Genomic DNA, 19,920 nt, shown 5'->3' on the forward strand with positions numbered 1-19,920 from the left:
TCCTTGCCGTGCTCTGCTTTCCTTTGCTCTGCTAGCCTTAGCTTTCCTAGTGGCTTTCTCTCCCTTTCTTGACGTCCCTTCTTTTGGAGGGTTTCGTCTCTTTTCTTTTTGCTCTCTTTTACCTTCTCCTGCCCTCACCCCTCCCCCCTCCCCCCCCCCCCCCCCTTCCCCTCACATCCTTGGAAGCAACAATTAAGCAGCTCTGGGATAAAACACACTGACTGCGAGAGCACGGGGGCATTGCTTCAAGAGATGGCAAGGCAGGCAGCTGCACCCCTCCTCCCCGGAGTCCTCCTCCTCTTCTCCATCCTCCCGGCTTCCCAGCAAGGAGGTAAGGAACGAGAAGGCTCCCTCCCCTGCGCCTGCAGGGGCTCTGCCGGGACCCTCCGTCCTGCCCCGGCCGAGGGCTGCGGGTCCCCGGGGAGGGCAGCCCCTGCCCTGCGCTGGACCCCCGGGGTGGCAGGCACAGCTCAGCCAGGTGCCACCTCCCCGTGTGCGGGGTGTGATGATGGCACCGAGGCGTCACACGGCGCTTGGGAGCGGCGCCGCCGAGCGCTTTTGGGGGGGTGGCTCCGAGGTGCCTCATCGTGCCCAGGTGCTGGGAACGTGCATGTGGGGTGACTGCAAGTGCCAGGGGCTGGGGCTGGCACCCATGGCCCCCCTGATGTGATCTCGGTGTCAGCTGGGGGCACTCTGGAGGGTGCGCGTGTGCACAGTGCGTGGCCATGGCAAAGCCTTTTGCTGGTGTCACCGGTGTCTGGTGGCTGTGTGTGTCCCCCGGTGCCGCCCACCCCCTGCCTGGGCAGCATTCGCTGCTGGGGCTGGATGACACCCCCTAGTGTGTGCACATGTGCACACGGGCAGGGGACAAACGGCACCGAGTACCAGGGCAGAGCATCCTGCTGCGGGTGGGACAGGGCCGAGCAGCACAGCAGGTGCGTGACCATGGTTTGGGGCCACTGTGAGCATGGATTTGGGGCTGCTCACAATGGGAAAAGCGGGTGAAAGTGGAGATAGCATGGTGCGGAGTGGGACAGCTGCCTCCATAGGGTCTGGGGTGAAGGGGAACAGCGCCTGTCTGGCTGCATGGGGCACCAGCAGTGGTGGTGATGGGGACGGTGCCAGAGCCATTGCACAGTGCCAGCTGCTCAGGCACAGGGCAGGACCCCATGGGCAGTGCCACCCCTGGCCAGGGCAGAGCCCTCAAGGCAGCTCTCTGCAGCCAGCAGCTCCTTCCACTGGTGCCCTGCAGCTCCCTGCTCAATCCCAGGCTGCTTGTCCCCAGCTGTGCACGTAATGTCACTCCTGTGCCAGGCACCTGCACAGCTGCTGCTCTGCCCGATCCTGGAGAGCTGCAGCCCGGGGCCAAGCAGCCGTCCCAGCCGGGTTGCAGCTCAGTGCTGGCCACTCCCTGTGCCTGGCAGGGATGCTCCATGCTGGCTTCCTTTGCCCTGGTTGCTTTGCTTGCCAGCTCCCATGCAGCTGGCAGCTGGGGAAGTCTCAGGATGGCTTTGGCCCCAGGGTGATATCCCACAGTGGTGTGTGAGCAGTTGGATCTACTGGCCCTGCTCCAGCCCCTGGCGCGCCATCCTGGGGTGTTGGCTGGTCTGGGAGCAGCTCCCTGAGGAGTCCCTGTGCTGATGGGGACACTGGGGAACATTTCTCCACAGAGGAGTTACTGTTGTCCCTGCAGCCTAGTGTGCTGCTTGGCACTGTGCTCTGCGAGCCCCTGAGGACTGAGTTGGGACAAGGGCACAGCCAGAGACACCACTGGGTGCTCAGGATGCACCCATCTGGAGGGGTCACAGGGCTACCTCCCATGGCACACACTGCAGCTCCAGTCTGGGCAGGGAAGGGACACTTGAGAGATGCCAGAGCTGGGGGCCTGGAGATGGGGGCAGCCCCCTGTGCTCAGACTGTCCCAGCGTCCTGGAGAAGCCCAGCGGAGTGCTGTCCCATTGAGGGGCTGAGCTGGTGGCATCTGGGATCCTCCAGAGGTGGCTCAGCATCAACCCCAGGAAGTTGGGTTGTTCTGGGCACCGTGGGAGCATGCAGGGCCCATGGATGAATCTGGGCTACTGTATGGGGAAGCTGCTGTAAAAGGTGCCAAGGGCAGTGTATGGAGGGGGGCACCCATCCCCCAGTGCTTTCCCATGAGTGACACCCCAAAGAGGACAGAGGGACACGGGTATCCCAGCCCTGTGGGCTCAGGGTGCAGAGGTGGGCACAGAGATGCAGGCAATAGATATGCTGGTGTCCTGTACCCCCCCCAGCACCCTGACCCCATGGAGACCCTCTGAGGGTACACAGTTCAGCCCAGAGCACCTGTGCAGCCTGCCTGCAGACACCCAGAGCTGAAAGCTGGGGCTCTGGGGTCCAGGTGGAAGCCTGGCTGTGGTGACAGCCTCCTTCTGCCCTCATCCTCCCAAGCTGCTACCAGTGGGCTCGGGACGCGGCACAGCTTCAAGGTTGCCTGGAGACTACGTGTTTCCAAAACCCATTCTTCCAAAAAAGCAAACAGTGAGAGGGAAATGTCTGCAGCGGTCGGGCGCTGAGCCGGCTGTGGGAAGGGGCCGGGGGGGCCACGGAGGAGTGGAGCTGGCTGCCCTGACACGGGGCGAGGGGCTGAGCCGGGCTGTGTGCACCCGTCCTGTCGTGGTCCTCAGGCGGCTCTTGGATGCAAGGGGAAATGAGCTGCTGAGTACAGAAAACATCTGCCATTCTTGCTTGAAAAGGGATCCGGCAGTAAGTGCGCAGGTAGTGGAAACAGCGTGGATAACAGGAATAGCTGTCAAACATAAATGGTGTGGAAAACAGAAAATAGCACAGATAACGGAGTAGTGCAGCTATTGCAGCGACCAAATGGCACAGAGCTGTGGAAGAGAAGTCCAGCTCCTATAACCGGCTCCTGAAACATCTCCATGAGCTAACCCCTGCAGACAGGGCTGTGGATTTAGGTGCATGTTTTCCTGTCTCAGGGTTGGAAACACAGCTCTAGCCAGGGGGGGGAAAGGGACCTGGGAGCAGGCTCTGAGCAGGACAGACACAGCGCAGGGAGCCACCAGTCCCAGTGGGGCTGTGACTCAGTATCTCCATCTCCAATGTGCCAAGGGATGGAGGGGGCAAAGGAGGGCCCCTCGTGCTGGGATCAGACTACAGGAGATAGGCAGTGCCTGCTTCCCTGCTGCAAGGGCAGGGACAGGGCTGCAAAGTGTGTGACAAGCGTGGAGACACAGCCCCTGGAGAGCCACTGCCACAGTGTGGCGTGGACATGGTGCAGCAGTGCAGCTGGGCAGGAGCACGGGGCTGGTTGATGTCACGGCCAGCCCTGCTCAGCAGCACATGGGGAGCAGCCTCCTGCTCCCAGCGAAATCTGTGCAGCCAGCCTGGCTGGTGCCAAGGCAGGAGGTCCCCATACACCTCCTGACCTGGGCATGGACACCAGCACCTTCCCTTTAATCCTCCAAAACACTGGGATTGCATGGAGCTGGAACAGGCTCCAAGAGCACGGCCTCTGCATGGCGTCTCTCAGGCCTTTATGGGACTGGAAGGGCACTGAGCTGCCTCCTCCTACCTTCCCCATGGGGCTGTGCCAGGCAGCGGTGGGCCAGAGGGCCCGGGTGTTCCCCATGGTGCCCAGCATTCCCCCAGCAAAAGATGCCACCCTACCCACAGAGGGCTGAGCCCTGGGGACACCGCAGGGGTGTCCGACGCAGCTGCCCAGCAGGACGGGTGGGGAGGATGAGAGATGTGTGTATGTTTGGAAACAGGCAAGGAGCTGGGATTTGTTTTTCCAAGCTGGTGGGGGGGGGATGAGGGAGGGCAGGCGGAGGAATGTGCCAGGAAAAGGAGCCGCTCCGTAAGCGCTGGCCGGCTGCCGCCCCGCTGGGCTGGGCTGGGCTGGGCTGGGCTGGGCTGGGCGGTGGGGCGAGCCGGGCGGTCAGCAGGGACAGGGAGACAGCACTGCTCCCCTGGACATCAGCTGCAGCACAGCTGGACTCGTGCCCTGAGCTGGCTTGGGGATGCATGGTTTGCCAAATCCACTGCTGGGCATTGCTGGAATACATCAGCCAGGGAGGGGATGCTGCTGGGCCTGTGCCCCCCAGTGTGTGTGTACACAGGGGCGTGCATCCTTCATGTGTGTGCACACACTTGTCCTTCACCTGTGTATGCACCTTGTGTGCCACCTGACATCTGTGTGTGCGTCCCAGCATGGCAAGGATGGCACTCCATCCCTGGTACCCCACAGGGTGGCTGGGTGCAAGAAACACCCTCGGGTCAGAGGCTCCACGTGCCATGTGCCCCAGGGCTGTGCTACCACATGCACCAAGCTCCTGGGGGGTGCAGGGTCCTCCCCCTTGTGACCACAGGCTCTGGAAGCCACAAATCCTCCCTGCCCAGCTCACTGCGAGCCCCCCAGCCCTGCCCACCACACCAGAAATCCCTTTACAAGCTGCTCATGACCAGAAAGCCTGGCCAGGAGCAGGGCATCCCCTCACCTCGTCCCTGTACACCAACCATCCTGCAGTGAGATCCCCGCTGGCCTGCATCTCATGCACGGCCGCCATGGAGCAGGGAGCATCCATCTGCTGAACGTGGCTCTGCAGGGGGAGGTGCACCCACCCCAAAGTCCCTCAAACACCATGTGGGAGTCCCGCTCCAGCCGCCCTTGAGAGGAGAGGGACTGAGGAGCTTCTTGGCTTTGCAGGGACAGGCAGAGGGATGCAGATTGGGTGTGATTGGGTTTTGGAGTTGGCAATGTTTGGGGAGGCAAAGCTGGATCCCAGCCTGCTCATTATCCTGCCGACATTCACAGTGGGTCCTGGGGCAGCTGCAGACCCCATCACCAGTGTGGCACTGGAGGTATGGAGATGTGCAAGGACAGGCAGGGAGCTCACCCTGCTCCAGGGTGTGCCTCCATCCCAGTCCTGCACAGATTCTTGCGAGGGTTTTAACCAGAGTCTCTCCTTTTGCAGGGGTCCCTGGTGCTATTCCGGGAGGGGGAGTCCCAGGAGGAGGCTTTTTCCCAGGTAAGGGGAGCTGGGCAGTGTGGGGGCACTGTGGGGATGGGGCAGGCCCTTGGGGAGGCACCCAGGACACCTGTGAGATCAGCAGAGCAGAAGCAGGGGACATAGGGACATGCAGCCCTGGGTAGCTGCAGCCCCATTGGTGTGGGGAGGGGGCTGTGCCAGGCTTCTGCTGGGGCCACCTGCCCACAGCTGGCACCTCCACAGCCCCCACTGTGGGAAGGTTCTGGCTGACAGCCTGTCCTCAGTGCATGCATCCTTGGGGACCTCTGATCTGTCACCCCCAAACCCATGGCATGAGTGGGGCCTGGGTGGGAGCTTGCGCAGGTGGGTGCTGAAACTGTGCCATTGCTCGCAGGTGCTGGGGTCGGAGGTTTGGGAGCAGGTTTGGGAGCAGGTGAGTGCTGGGGACCCTCGCCTGGGACGGGGAGGGGGAGGCATGGCAGCACCATGTGGTGTCCCCATGCCAGGAGGGGATGCGCTGCAGGGGATGCAGTGCCTGACTGCTCTCCCTCATCTCCCCCAGGGCTCGGTGCTGGAGGAAAACCTCTCAAACCAGGTATGAACCTTCCCTCCATCTCTCACTGATTGCACCAGCAGCCAGGATGCAGGAGGAGGCTGTGGGGATGGGATGCTCCCTGACACCCGCCAGCGCTTTCCGCTCACCGAGCTCTCAATAACCACAATGTCTCTGCGCGCCTTCGTCCTTGTCCCTGGCTTCAGCGCTGCCACTTTCTCTCCAATTGTTCCCATCTCCCAGACATCCTCAGCAGTCCCATAGCTGAGCGGCTTTGGCTGGGGCTCGTCTGCCCAAGAAGGAGGGGATGAGTGGTGGGGAGCAATGGCAGGGCGCTGATGGAGATGCCCACTGTCTGTGAGCAGGGGATGCTCCATGGGATGGGGAGCGCAGCGCCTGGGGTGGGGTGTGCAGCCTGCCCCGTCCCCACTCAGCGCCGCGGGAGCGCCAGCCCCAGGCGGGGGCCTGCAACCTCCGTTTACTCAGATTTCAGCTTGTGGAAAGAAAAACAAGGCCCTTTATTTCGGTGTAATTAAAACCAAACGCGGCGCAGCCGCGAAGCCCCAGCCGGAGCGGTGTCCGCACCGTGAGCCAAAGGCAGTGGAATTTGCGCCTGGAGGGAGCGAGTGCTGATTAGCCCCAGATGTTGGAAGGCAGCGCTGGCCGGAGCCGGAGGGACTCATTCCTCAGCCATAAACATTTCGGCTCCGTCCCCTCGTGGCCCGGGGGGTGGGGGATGGGTGGGGCTGGAAGGGACGGCGGTGGCCATCAGATGGGGACACACGTCCTATGCCACTACCTGCGTCCCTTCCCCATCCCTCTGTGCCCGTCCCCAGGGCCTGGTGGGCAGGGACCCCTGGACCAATGCATCCAGCTGGAATGGTGCAAATAGGGCCCTCCTGTTGGCCCTGGGGGGACCCATCCCACGCACATCCCTATTTGCCATGACAGCCACATCCGTGCTCTGCATAGGGAGCACGAGCTGGGGTGATGGCAGGGAACCCCACGGACTGGCCCAGACACCAGAGCAGCATGGGACAGGAATGGGCAGGCATGCCTGCATCCCAGCCCCTTCCCAGTCCCCATGCAGTGCCCCTGAAGCCACACTGTCCCCCTCAGCCCAATTCTCTTTCCAGGGGTCAGTGGCCTCGGGGGACTCGGCCCTCTTGGCCTGCAGCCAGGTGAGCATGAGCCAGGATTATCCCCAACTCAGAGAGCCTCCCCAGGGACAGCGGGTGGCTTATCTCCTCAGCCGTAGGGCTTGTCCATGGCCCCATAGCCGTGTCCTCCCATGGAGTTAGGCTGGGCAGCCCCAGGCAGTGACAGGAGAGGGCTGGCAGCAGGGGGACAGTGCCTGCACGCAGCATGTGCAGCGTCCTGGGACACTGCAGGGTGCCTGGGTGGCAGGGACGGGAGCAGATGTCTGGGGGGACACGTGGGGTGACAAAGCACAGGACATGAGCCAGGCTGGCACCACAGAGCTGTCCCCATGCAGATGTCACCTAACACTGCCTCGCTGTGCCTAATGCCAGCTCACTGCCCCTCGCCTCTGCTGCAGCCCTGGGGTACAGGCACCTTCCTGCTCCCACGCTCACCCTGCTTCTCCAGCTGTACACAGGTGCAGCAGGGCTGGGTGGGCACTTGTGCTGATGGGTGCTAAGACTGTGCCATTGCTTGCAGGTGCTGGGGTCGGAGGTTTGGGAGCAGGTTTGGGAGCCTTCCCCGGAGCAGCTTTCCCAGGTGCTGCGGCTGCGGCCGCTCTTAAGGCTGCGGCAAAAGCTGGTGAGTACCAGGGGTGTCTGTGGGGATGCTCGGGGGGGCCTCTGGGCTGGGGCATCCTTAGGGCTCCGGAGATCACCTGCCCAGCCCAGGAGTACCCATCCCCTGTGCTGCCTTGGGGTGTCCCTTCCTTTGGCATCCATAGCCCAAAGGTGACATCTCACCCTGTGCCCTCTTTTCCCTGTGTCCCCAGGTGCTGGCCTTGGTGGCGTGGGTGGAATTGGTGGCCTTGGAGGTGTGGGTGGAGTTGGTGTTCCCGGAGGCCTTGGTGTTCCCGGAGGTAGGAAATGTCCCATTCCCACACTCTGAGCTTGCGGGAGCGCCGTGTGAGTGCTCAGTGCTCTCTGCTCCTGCAGGTGTGGTGCAGCCCGGGGTTGGCGCGGCGGGGAAGCCCCCCAAAGTGCCAGGTAGGTGCATGGCCCAGATGGGGCTGGGGCAGTGGGCAGTGCCTGCGGACAGGGGCTCACTGCTGCCTTTCTCCTGTCCCACAGGTGCTGGCATCCCTGGAGCTTTCCCGGGTGGTGGTGTGCTCCCTGGAGCAGGTGAGCTGGGTCCCATCCGTGACCACTGAGCAGGTCCCCATCCCACGGGAACACCCTTTCATTTGAGGGGGTTCTCATCCAATGGCAATAACTCTGCCTGGGAGGATGTCCCCATCCTATGGCAGCAGCCCAGAATGCATGGGGACCCAACCAAGAGCAGCACCCTGACCTTCAAGAAAGTCCCCATCCCACAGCAGCACCCCAACCTCTAAAAGGATTTCCATCCCACTGCAAGGCCCTAACCATTGAGAGACTCCCTGATGCGGCAGCAGCACCTCTATGTCCAAGAGGGTCTTCATCCCACAGCTGCACTCCTCCTTTCAGGGGTTCCTTGTCTCATGGCAGCACCACAACCTCTGAGGGGGTTCCCGTGCATGGAAGTACCCCAGCCAGCAAGGCGAAACCATGCAACAACACCATGGGGTTCCTTATCCCATGGCAGCACCCCAACCTCCTCCAATAGCAGCACCCCAACCTGCAAGGAGAATCCCACCTCCAAGGGAGTCCCCATCCCATTGCAACACCTCAGTCTCTGAGAGGATCGCCATCCAACAGCAGCACCCCAGCTTCTGAGGGGATCCCCACTCCATGGCAATGCTCCAACCTGCAATGGGAACCCCATGCCACAACAGCACCCCCATCTCCAAGGGGGTCCCGATCTCCAGGCAGCACCTTGGTGACCCATTGGTGGCCTCGTGGCCAGCTGCATCCTGACCACCTCCCCATCCCAATGTGTTCAGCCCCACTGGGACACCACTGCCACCTGCCAAGCTCCCTGCCCACCTCTCCTTGCCCTCCCCACCATTTCCAGCCCCACTTGCTAAAGCAACATCTCCATAGTGCCAAAGGTGGGGACTTGATGCCTCTGGGGACCTGGTGTGGGAGCGAGTGACATCAGTGCTGGACACCGAGTGGAGCAGACTGGGAGCAGGAGGGGTGGAGGGGGACAGGAACCCCTCACCACAAAGCAATCGGGGGAGGAAAACTTGTGAGAACAAGATGTTTCAACACTGTTGGAATGGGAAGTGTGTCGCTGGTCAGGAATGTCTTTCCGTGTCTGAAAATGGCATGACTTATAATGAAAGACAGTTGTAAAAGGGAAAAGAACTGGAAAAAAACAAATGTAGCCCAACCGCTAATGGGCAGAAATGGAGCCTTTTCCCTGGATGTCTGGGCAGGATGAGGTCTGAAGGGCCAGGAGCCACCACCACCATGGTGCTTGGTGCCACAGCTGGGGCTGGAGCAGGGATGTGCCATGGATGGAGTTTGTGTCCCCCCGTCACGCTGGTGCTGGGCACGGGGCTCAGTGCAGCTTGGGGTGCTGAGCCAGGGAAGAGTGAGGTGATTTCAAGAAAAGTGTAGATGTCACACTGAGTGACATGGTTTAGTGGTATTGTGGTGATAGTTGATGGTTGAACTGGGTGATCTTGGTGGTCTTTCCAACCTGAATGATTCTATGATTCTAAGACTGGGGTGCTGGGTGCAGGTGGCTCAGGGCATGCCCAGAGGGTTTTTCTCTCATCTCTGGGCATTAGCAGGCAGGAGGGGGCATGGCTCTGGGTACCACGAAGCCACAGTGTGTTCACTGTCCCCTCTGCTCCACCCCAGGTATCCGCTTCCCCGGTGTAGGCGTGCTGCCCGGCGTTCCCACTGGCACCGGGGTCAAGCCGAAAGGTCCAGGTATGTCTCTGCTCCCATTCACACGTCAGGTCCAGGGCTCACCTCCACCCTACTGGGGCTGTCCCCATGCCAGCCCTTGTACTGCCCACAGCTGAACCCAAGGCAGGACCCTATGGGTTGCTGGGAGCCCCACAACTCACAGCTATATCTTTGTTTCTCCCCAGGAGCAGGAGCCTTCGCAGGAATCCCCGGTGAGTGCCCTTTCTCTCCCCTCCGTTCTTCTCTTCCTTCCTAAGTTTCTCCATCACCGCAGTGGCCTCCCCACACCAGAAGGTGCCTCAGGGGCTTCCCAAGCCGTGGCCGGGGACCCAGGGTGCCGCGGGCACCCCGCTCTGCAAGGTCTGGTGGCAGCCTGGGCGCAGGCTCCAGGTGAGCGTCTGCTGTTGGCTTTGCAGGACTGGGAGGCTTTGGAGGCCAGCAGCCCGGTGTCCCTCTGGGGTATCCCATCAAAGCTCCCAAGCTCCCAGGTAAGCGGCCACAGCCAGCAGGGATGCGGGTGGGGGCCAGGGGGACGAGCCGCCGTCCCCGCTGCCCCGGGCTGAGCCGCGGTGGCCCTGGGTGGCCCTGGGATATGTGCTGGGCTGGGCCACCCTGTGCTGGTCCGCAGCTCCCTCCCGGCACCAGGCGCATCCTTCCAGGGACCCTCTGCTTTCTGTGGCCCCTGGGGGCCAGGGGTTGCTCACCAGACGCTCACCCAGGCTGCGTGTCCCCCATTGGGGACCCCTCGCCAAGGCCACCACCAGCAGGATGGCAGTGGGGACAGAGGCAGGACTCCCTCCTCACTGCCCGCAGAGACGATGCTCGGTCCCAGCCCGGGGGTGCTCAGCACCCCTCTCCCAACCTGCGCTGCCCCGGTGCCATCTGTCACCCATCCCTGTGCCGGGTGCCAGACCCACCCATCCCATGCAGGGACAGCAGTGGGGTGGCAGCGGTGGGCACGGGGTGGCACTGCCTGACTGCACCCCAGTGACACCCAGGGCATGGATGGGAGCCAGACCCGAGTGGGGCCCCACATCCCAGGGGTGCAGGAGCAAGCGGGTCCCCGGGCGTTATCCTGGGGTGCAGCCCACCCCAGGGCGCGCATCCCTCCCCGCTACGGCCGCCAGCCCCGGCAGCTTCCCCCAGCGGGGCCCACGGCAGAAATACTTGGCCAGCGCCCGCTTCCTCCCGCAGAGGCTCGTTCCGCTCGTTAGGGCGACCCGGCCCCGCGCAGATCGGATGCCGTCTGGCCGCCCGGCCCCAGACGGCCTTTCATGGGGTGCCTGCTGCAGGCACCTGGCCACGTCCCGGCGGCCCCACCAGTGGCCCGCGGCCCAGAAGGGGCTGACCCACTTTCTGGGGAGCCGCCACGCCTGGCTCGGAGCGGTGAGCCCCACAGCAGCAAGTGGCTGCCGTGTCCCCATCCCTCCCTCAGGGACCCCACCCTTGTGGCTGCTGTGCAGTGCCACCTCTTGCAGGGTGTGTGCTAGGATGGTGTTTCTGTCCCCTGGTGTGCTTTCGGGTGCTGGGTGCACCCCGGCTCGTCGCTCTCCAGCAGCGTGGGGATGTGCTGGGCTGGCTGTCACAGCTCTTGGTTGAAGCAGAGGTGTTCATCAAGGGGCTGCTGACATGTGTAGTACATTTTCATGTCCCTCACACTGTGTGCAGGAGCTGGTGAGCGCAGGGCAAAAGGGGCAAGGAGACAGCACTGAAAATAGCATTTTCAGGGGAAAGTTTCCTGCTAGGGTGCATTGCTCCAGACGCACCAGCCAGCTCCTGGGCTGCCCTGGAGCAGGAGGGGGCCCCAGGGCCTCCCATTTGCTGGGGGTGCAGGCTGATCTGTGGCTGAAATCAGGATCCCCACTGATGTCACAGGGATGGGAACTGTGCCGAGGTGGCCTCAGGTCTGGGAAAATGGCTTTCTGTGCCAGCGCTGCTTCTGTTAGCACCAGTGACACTGGTGGCCATCCTTGTGCTGGCACAGGGTGCGTTCAGGGGCACTGGGGACCCAGAGAAACTCCCAGAGTCCCAAAGGCTTGGGCCCTCGGTGCCGCCTTCATGCGTCACCTGCTGTCAGACAGCCGGGGGGCGAGCGAGGTGCTGCTGCTGCTGGGTGCCTGCTCATGGCCACCGCCTGCAGAGCACTCCCAGCATCGCGTGGCAGCTGGTGGGAACAGCTTGTGGGTGGGGGAAATCTGGAGCGCACATGTTGGCTGTGGGATGCTGTCTCATAAGGAGCAGCATCCTGTCCGTGGGTGATGGTACTGCCCGTGGTGCCAGCACGGGGACTGGACTGCTGTGATACGCAGTCCCAGGTGCCACTTTGTCACCATTCCTTGGACTGTGGCCACTGCCACGTTGAGCATCGGGTGTTCCCGTGCTGTCCTGTGCAATGAGACTCTGCTCTTTCGCAAGGAGCCGTCTCCTCAGCCGCGATGTTCCTTCTCGTAATCCCCCCGTCCCTTCTCGCCGACCTCCCAGTGAGGTCACGTTTCAGCTCCCAAGCCCTGATTCCAATTAAAGCCGCGCGCTGGAGCCTGGCGCAGCCGGCCGGGTACGGCTCTCGCCCCGGGGCTCTCGGGGGATCACTGCCGATGCGGGGTCATGGGAGGCTCCAGCAAAGACACGCTCGTGTTGGAAACCAGCTCCACACACCGCAGCCCTCGGTGTGGGGCTCGCTTTTGGAGAGGGGCACCTCTGGGATGCCCACCATGGTGTGGCATTGCACCCCAAAAAAGATTTGGCTGGGAAAGAGCCCCAGTGCTGAGGGCTTGCTGGCTGGCTGGCAAAGAGGGGCTACACCGCGGGGCAGAGCGGGCACGGCCACTGGCAGCCAGGTGCTAACCAGCGCCTTTTCTCCTCCCCAGGTGGCTTTAGATTGCCCGCCATCAACGGTAAGCTGCCCTGTGATGAGCGCTCATAGCTCCACGGTCGTAGCTCCTCGCAGACCCTGTGTCCCCAGCGTGTCCGGAGCTATGGGGCTGGAGCTGTTTGTCTGCCTCACCCCCACCTCAGCTCCTGACATCGCTATGCTTTCTCTTTGTGCTTGCAGGCCTTGGACCAGGTGGGATAGGAGTAGGGGTTCTTGCTGGGAAGGCCGGCTACCCCACTGGGACAGGTATGGCCCCCACCCTGGCTGCTCTGGGCGGTTCAGGGACCCATGGACTGTGTCGGGGGGAGCTGGCACCCCCTTGGCTTTGTTGGTGCTTGGATAGGATTCTTGGCACTGCCTGGCAGCCCCGCAGTGGCCAGAGACGGGACAGAGTGGTGTCACCTCCCTAAGGAGAGGGGAGGGCTGTGGTGGGGATATCCTCATCTCCTCAGCATCTCCTCCTGTCCCTCCCCAGGTGTTGGAGCACAGGCAGCGGCAGCAAAAGCAGCAGCTAAATATGGTGAGCCACTATCCGTGGGCACACACAGGACCCACGGCCCCACTGTGGAGGCTGTGCTCCCTCCTGGGCTTGGGGGGACTGCTGCTGTCGCATCTCTGAGCTGATTCCCCATTCTCCCTGCAGGAGCTGGTGTCCTGCCCGGGGCTGGTGGCATCCCAGGGGTGGGTGGCGTGGTGCCCGGTGTCGGTGTTGTGCCAGGAGTCGGAGGTGAGGCTGGGCTCAGCCCCAGGGCGCAAGGCCCACATCCCCCTGTCCCCATGTCCCCATGTCCCACACTCCTGACTCTCTCCTGCTGCCCTGGCAGTGGGAGGCCCGGCAGCAGCAGCAGCTGCAGCGAAGGCAGCAGCAAAGGCAGGAGCCTACGGTGAGTCCCTGCTCCTGAGCCTCACTGGCGTGGCTTTGTGGGGCGCTTTGCTTTCGGGATGCTCTCTGAGCCCAGAGCCCTGCATGGTGGCACCCGCAGCTCCCGGTGCCTGCAGGGTCTGCAGTCAGTTAGCAGAGGGATGGGCTGAGATCTGCAGCTCGCTGCTCTCCTCCTTGGCAGAGGCAGTCAGTTTCACAGCGGCAAACCCGCGCTCATTGGAGCATCCAGAGGAAATGCGTCAGCCCCGGCAGCAGCTGGGATTGATGGACCCGTCCTTGGGGGACCTCAGGGTCCTGCCAGCTGCCACCAACTTCTGGCCACGTGGGCTGTAGGGTTGTGGTGCTGGGAATCCCCTGCCCGGGTGTATGCACGCTGTGGGGACACTGCCTCATGCACACTGCCATGTGAGCATCACAGTGCTTGCAGAGCAGCACAGCAGCCGGCGAGCATCTTCTTCCTGCTCCCCATGCCTGTGCCTGCGGTGCTATTGGGAGCTCATCCACCCTTGGCCCCAGGTGCAGCCCCAATGGGTGTGCACAGGACACCTGATCTGGGAGCTCTGAGCCCGCTCCAGCTTCTGGCTTTGCCTGGAGGATCTGTAGCCCTGTGCCGTCTCCTGCCACTATGGGACACCGTGCCCCATAGCAGCACTTTTGGGGTGCTCTGACTGCTCTGCTTCCCTCCAGGTGCAGGGGTGCTGCCCGGGGTTGGTGGTGTCCCAGGTCTTGTGCCTGGTGTCGGCGGTGTGCCTGGCTTGGTTCCTGGCGTCGGAGGTGTTCCTGGGGTGGCAGGTGACTGTCCCCATGAGCTCTGTCCCTGCTGCAGTCAGTGTGGGGCAGGTAGCTCAGGGTCCCTCTCTCTTGTCCCCAGGAGTTGGGACACCAGCGGGAGCAGCAGCAGCAGCCAAGGCAGCTAAGTATGGTAAGCACTGCACCACGCAAGGAGCCCTCTGACCACCTCGTTATCCTGGGATGTCTGCAGTGTCCCATGCAGACAGCTCCTCTGGCACTCATCCCTTCCACAAGAAGTGACCTGACACTTGTCCCTTGAATGAAGGTCAAGGCTGTGGCTGCTCTGGGCAGTTCCCAGTCTGACCAGTGCCCAGAGCCCCCAGCCCTTCCAGGTGCATACCGGGGGCCACCAGCCATGTCTCCATGCCATTTGGCTGCAAGGCTCCATCTCCCCATGGTGAGCGTCATCTGGAGTCCCCATGGAATGGCCTCTGTGCTGATGACTTCCTAGCTCTTGGGTGACCCCAAACCAGGCGTGTGTCCCATGCAGCTGCTGGGATGAGGCAGGGGGCCACGATAGTAAGAGCAGCTCTTCCTCCATGTCCCACCTCTCAGCAAACCCAGCTTCTTCTCTCTTGCTGCCTGCAGGAGCTGGCGTTCCTGGTGTTGGCGTTCCTGGTGTTGGCGTTCCTGGTGTTGGCGTTCCCGGTGTTGGCATTGGAGGTGTTCCTGGTGTTCCTGGTGTTCCCGGTGTTCCTGGTGTTCCTGGTGTGCCTGGTGTGCCTGGTGTGCCTGGAGTACCCGGTGTGGCTGGTGTTCCTGGTGTGGTGCCTGGTGTTGGAGGTGAGCAGATGGGCTGGCATGAGGGGACAAAATGGTGCCAGCTGTGCCAGACCCTCTGCCACCTTTTCTTCTGTCCCTGCAGTTGGTGGCCCAGCAGCTGCTGCTGCAGCGAAGGCTGCAGCAAAAGCGGCCGCATTTGGTGAGATCTTCATCCTTTGCTCTGGGATGGATGGTGGTAGGGGTGGAGGGATGGAGGGATGGATGGAGGGATGGGTGGAGGGACAGGTGGATGGTTGGATGCAGGTATGGGGTAATGGATGGATGGTGGGATGGATGGATGGAGGGAGGGATGGATGGAGGGAGGGATGGATGGAGGGAGGGATAGATGGAGGGAAGAATGCTTACAAATGGCCAGGGCAGGGGCTTGGATGTATCCCTGAACCTCTCGGCAGGAGCAGGGGGTGTTCCTGGGGTTGGTGTTCCCGGGGTTGGTGTTCCCGGGGTTGGTGTTCCTGGGGTTGGAGTACCTGGAGTTGGAGTACCTGGAGTTGGAGTACCTGGAGTTGGTGTGCCTGGAGTTGGTGTACCTGGGGTTGGCGTTCCCGGAGTTGGCGTTCCCGGAGTTGGCGTGCCCGGTCTGGTGCCTGGTGAGATGTTCTCTAGGGGATGCTCAGGGATGTCTGAGGTGGTGCTGGCTGATAGATGCTGGCATGGCCACCTCAAGTCTTCACTGCCCCTCATGCTCCCCCTCTCCCCTAGGAGCTGGCCCAGCTGCTGCTGCCAAAGCAGCCGCCAAAGCCGCCAAGTATGGTAAGATGGGCTCACTCTGCTGTTATCCCACAGGTCCTGTCTCCTGCCACCTCCCCACCTCAGGGTGCTTCCCTGATCTGGGCTGAGGCTATGCACTGCATGGGGTCCCTGTGGGCTGGGGCAAGGGATGAGCTTTCTGTAGGGCTGTGCATGGGATGAGGTCCTGGCTGTGTCAAGGAATGCTCTCCAGAGAGCTGGCCTGCATGGATGCTTCTAGGTCATCCATACAGCTTCTCATACATTTGTTCATCTATCTCCCTTCTACCCACCCATCCACACCACCACTCACTCATCCACCTACCTACCTATCCATCCATCCATCCATCCATCCACCCATCCATCCATCCATCCATCCATCCATCCATCCACCCATCCATCCACTCCACCATTCATCCATGCCTCCATCCCACCACCCATCCACCCACCACTCCATCTGTACAATCAACCTAGCCTGCCATTCCCCTGTTTCATTCACCATCTTTCTGCCCGAGCTAGACCCCAACCTTTCTCTCCCTTTTCTTGCAGGAGCAGCTGGCCTGGTTCCCGGTGTAGGCGGCCTGGTTCCCGGCGTAGGTGGCCTTGCTCCTGGAGTAGGTGGCCTTGCTCCTGGAGTAGGTGGCCTTGCTCCTGGTGTAGGTGGCCTGGTCCCCGGTGTTGGAGGTGTCCCAGGTGAGGCAGGCAGTGGTGGCAGCTTGGCTGGTTTGGGAAGAGGTCTGGGGCAGAGTGGGCGTGAGGAACATCCTGGTGGCCTCCACCAGCTTGAAGCCATCTGTTCGTGGGTGGCCAAGATGAAATGGATGAGCTTTACCCAACGCTGCTGGAGAGGACCCCCAGGGACACTGACCCTTGTCTTGCTGTCCCAGGTGTTGGAGCTCCAGCAGCAGCCGCAAAAGCAGCAGCCAAGGCAGCCAAATATGGTGAGCTGGGCACATCTCCATGTGGATAAGCCGTGCTGGCATGAGCACTGCCCTGGCTCCATGCAGCCCCCAGGCTGTGTCCTCAGCCCCTCTCCCCACAGGTGCTGGTGTTGGAGGGGTGCCAGGCGCTGTGCCCGGTGCTCCTGTTGTGCCAGGAGTGACGCCTGGCGTTGGTGGTGTCCCCGGCTTGGTACCAGGTGTAGGGGTGCCCGGTGCTGGCGTTCTCCCCGGGGCAGGTGAGAGCATGACATACCCAGCTGTGTGCAGTGGGAGTGGGATGCCTGTCCTAACCGCAGTGCCCTTGCTTGCTTTGCAGGCATCCCTCAGGTCGGGGTGCCGCCTGGTGCTAAGCCTCCCAAATTTGGTACGTAGCACTGCCACCAGTCCCCAGCCTGCTCCCCTTTGGGCATCCTATGTCATTATTGGGGTGCTAGTATTACTCCATGTCCCTGCATGCCCTGGCAGAGTGGCCCAGGTCTGGGAGATGGCACTCTGCACAGGGTGACAGAGTGAGGACATTTTCCCCATGCAGGATGGGTCAGGGCCACCCCCCTGGGGTCACTGTCCCTTTTGTGTGGGCTGGGGGCACCCGGCCTCACTGTCTCTCTCCTGCAGGTGTGCCAGGGGCTGGAGTCCCAGGGGTTGGTGGCATCCCAGGTAGGTGATGCAGGGGATGGGTGCTCTTCTGGGGCATGGGGCTGCACAGGGAGGGTGCGGGCTGCTGCAGGGCTGGGCAGGGAGTGGGTTGGACCCAGGGCTGGCACTGCAGTAGCAATGCCTCATGCAAATCCCACTGCCATGTGAGCTGGGAGTGGTGGCAAGGCCGGCACTGCCATGCCCAGTGTCTTCAGCCCGTTTCCCACCCTGGCCTGAAGCCCACCGCAGGCTTCCCTGAGTGCAGCCCCCATAGCCCTGCTCTCTGTCCCCATGGCCACCTGTGGGTGCTTACCTGGGCTCTCCATCACAGGTGCCCTCGGGGTTGGTGGCCTCGGAGTTGGTGGCCTTGGTGCTGGTGGCCTTGGTGCTGGTGAGTTGTGCTGGTGGGCTTAGTGTTGGAGTCCCAGGGTTTGAAGGGCCGAAAAGGAAATGGCATTTTGGTGATGCAGAGCCACACTGTCCCCTCCCAGCTGTGACTCTCAGGGCTGGGTTTTGGGGAGCGGGGAAGGACAGGGGCATGGGTCCCATGGTCCCCATGTCCCCACCCTGCACTGTCACCGTGCCCTATCTGTGCCCTGGGGTACAGCAGGGAGGGGATGGCCACAGCCCCAGCAGGGCACAGGCCATGGAGTGAGGGGACAGTACAGCAGTGTCCCAGTGTGTGAGACAGCTGGGGACCCTCTGGGCTCAGTTCGGGGGCTGTGCTGATGCCCCTCTCTGATGTAGGGCTCTTGTATCCAGGAGCTGCTGGAAAACCTCCTAAGCCAGGTAAGGAACAGGGACAGCCTTAGCTGCCCCCTGATGCTACCTCCATCCCCATGCCCTCACCCTCACAGGGGCTCTCCCTTCCCACAGGTTTTGGTGTTGGGGGGCTGCAGCCAGGTGAGTGCTGGGGCTGGGGGCTGGGGTGGGACTGCACCACTGCCTGCACTGCTGCACTCACTGTCCCCATGCCACTGCCTTGCTGGGTGCACCGGGTGGGCACCCATGGTGGGGACGGGGCTCTTGGAGCAGGTCGCACTCAGCTGTAGGCTGGGGATGCTGCAGGCATGCAGGGCTGTCACTGCTTGTCACTGCTGTTACTTTTCCCCCCAGGGGCTGGAGTTCCCGGTTTTGGTGTGTCACCGATATTTCCAGGTACCTTGCCCTGTGCCCTGTGCCATGCCCATGGGGACACGCAGCACAAGGGGACATGCAGCACATAGGGCATGGCGACACGCAGCATGTGGGGCATGGGGACATGGCCATGGGGGAGTGGGGCAGAGCTGGGCTGGGGGACATGGGGCAAAGCATCCCGACGCCAATGAGGTTTTGCTGTGCTTGCAGGTGGGGTTGCCGGTCAGCTGGGATTTGGCGGTGAGTGCACTCTGGTCACATGCATGGGGACATGGAGATGTTGGGTTGGTGGTCCCCTCACCCTCACAGGGCACTTGTCCCCACGTTACCCCGCACCCCACTCACTGTTCTGCCTTGTCCCTGCAGGGAAGCCCCCCAAGACCTACGGAGGAGCCCTGGGGGCCCTGGGCTTTAGAGGTGAGTGCTGCCCGGCATCCCCCCACCCCTCCTTCCAGCACCTTTCTGGGGCTTGGGGGACTGAACCACTGTCCCCCCTCCATCCTCAGGTGGAGTTGGCTGCGCACAAGGGAAATACTGCGGGAGGAAGCGGAAGTAACCGCCCACCGCCACCGATGACCTCATGAACTTTGGTGCTACTGCATGGTCCAGAATGTAAATCCCCACCAAGCTGAGACCCCCCCGGCCCCACGCTCCCGGCAGGGACCCCACGGCAGCGTCAGGGGCCACCCCCCCACCCCGGGAACCCCCCCAGCCCCAGCAGGGAGCGCGGAATAAACTGCGGGGAGCAGCCGTCCCCCTTGGTGCTATCGCTCCTTGTGGGGGGGCCTGGGACCCCCACCCCAACCCGGCCCCGGTGCTCCCCCTGGGGGGTGGCTGAACCCAGGGGGGGGCTGGGTTGAGCACGAGGGGCACTCAGGGGTGGGGGGAAGGAGGGAGGGAGCGAAGGAGGGGGTCCCGGTGGCAGGGGACACCGCGGGGACACTGCCGGCCCGCGGCTCCCCCCAGCCCCCTTCATGTTACTCACTTTGATATAACTGGGTGGGACGCCCTATGCAGAGGGAATCGCTGCCAACAGACTAATAAAGGACAAGTTTTTAATGGAATCTGCCTCCGTCCTGTTCCTGCATCCCCCTGCTACCCCCCACCCGGGACAGTGTCTGTGGTGGTGACGGTGGCACTGCCCTGTGCCCCCTCCCAAAATGCAGGATTCAGGTGGGCCAGGGTCAGGCATCCGTGCGCCCTGGTGTGTGGCCACTGCTCAGGGACACCGCGGCCAAGTGTGGGGACAGCCCCAGCGGGGACAGCTTGGAGTCACAGGGGATGGGATGGCCCTGCCCTGCCCTGCCGTGACTGCCTGGGGGTGCGGGGGGACAACCCTGCCCTGACCCCTGCTGGGGTGGGTGGTACATGGGCTGTGCCAGGTGGCACAGGGTGACAGGCCGGGACCTGGAGGGACATCTGTGCCCTGATCCATGAAGGCAGCGTGGGGACCCGGGGGGGACGCCCACCCCCGGTGGTGACATCCCAGACACCAGAGGGACACCCATACTCCGCCCCACGGCGACATCCCGGGCTCCGCGGGGACATCTGCGTCCCGTTCCACGGTGACACGCCGTGCACAACCGGGACACACCGCACACCCCGACCGCCCCCCACCGCCCCCCA

The 19,920-nt window shown here is 62.6% G+C and overlaps 1 protein-coding gene across 15 annotated transcripts; it reads left to right on the forward strand.

The window, feature by feature from the left end:
- Positions 7 to 19,358, forward strand: ELN (elastin). 15 transcript variants are annotated; one of them, XM_021415950.1, is made up of 35 exons: positions 7 to 331; positions 4,977 to 5,030; positions 5,386 to 5,424; positions 5,554 to 5,586; positions 6,681 to 6,725; positions 7,225 to 7,326; positions 7,517 to 7,603; positions 7,680 to 7,730; positions 7,815 to 7,865; positions 9,474 to 9,545; positions 9,710 to 9,736; positions 9,941 to 10,012; positions 12,392 to 12,418; positions 12,577 to 12,642; positions 12,872 to 12,916; positions 13,040 to 13,123; positions 13,221 to 13,280; positions 13,967 to 14,071; positions 14,151 to 14,201; positions 14,660 to 14,854; positions 14,937 to 14,993; positions 15,247 to 15,441; positions 15,554 to 15,604; positions 16,130 to 16,273; positions 16,468 to 16,521; positions 16,623 to 16,757; positions 16,838 to 16,885; positions 17,137 to 17,178; positions 17,489 to 17,548; positions 17,905 to 17,946; positions 18,034 to 18,060; positions 18,274 to 18,315; positions 18,505 to 18,534; positions 18,661 to 18,711; positions 18,801 to 19,358. In XM_021415950.1, the coding sequence occupies exons 1-35, from the start codon at positions 253 to 255 to the stop codon at positions 18,848 to 18,850; spliced, it is 2,373 nt and encodes a 790-aa protein (XP_021271625.1). In that variant the 5' UTR covers positions 7 to 252; the 3' UTR covers positions 18,851 to 19,358. The 15 variants fall into 15 exon arrangements, with proteins under 15 accessions (XP_021271625.1, XP_021271626.1, XP_021271629.1 ...); XM_021415951.1 differs by having other exon boundaries at positions 17,920 to 17,946; XM_021415954.1 differs by lacking the exon at positions 18,274 to 18,315.

Source organism: Numida meleagris, chromosome 18 (genome assembly GCF_002078875.1).
Source record: "Numida meleagris isolate 19003 breed g44 Domestic line chromosome 18, NumMel1.0, whole genome shotgun sequence".
Taxonomy (NCBI): domain Eukaryota; kingdom Metazoa; phylum Chordata; class Aves; order Galliformes; family Numididae; genus Numida; species Numida meleagris.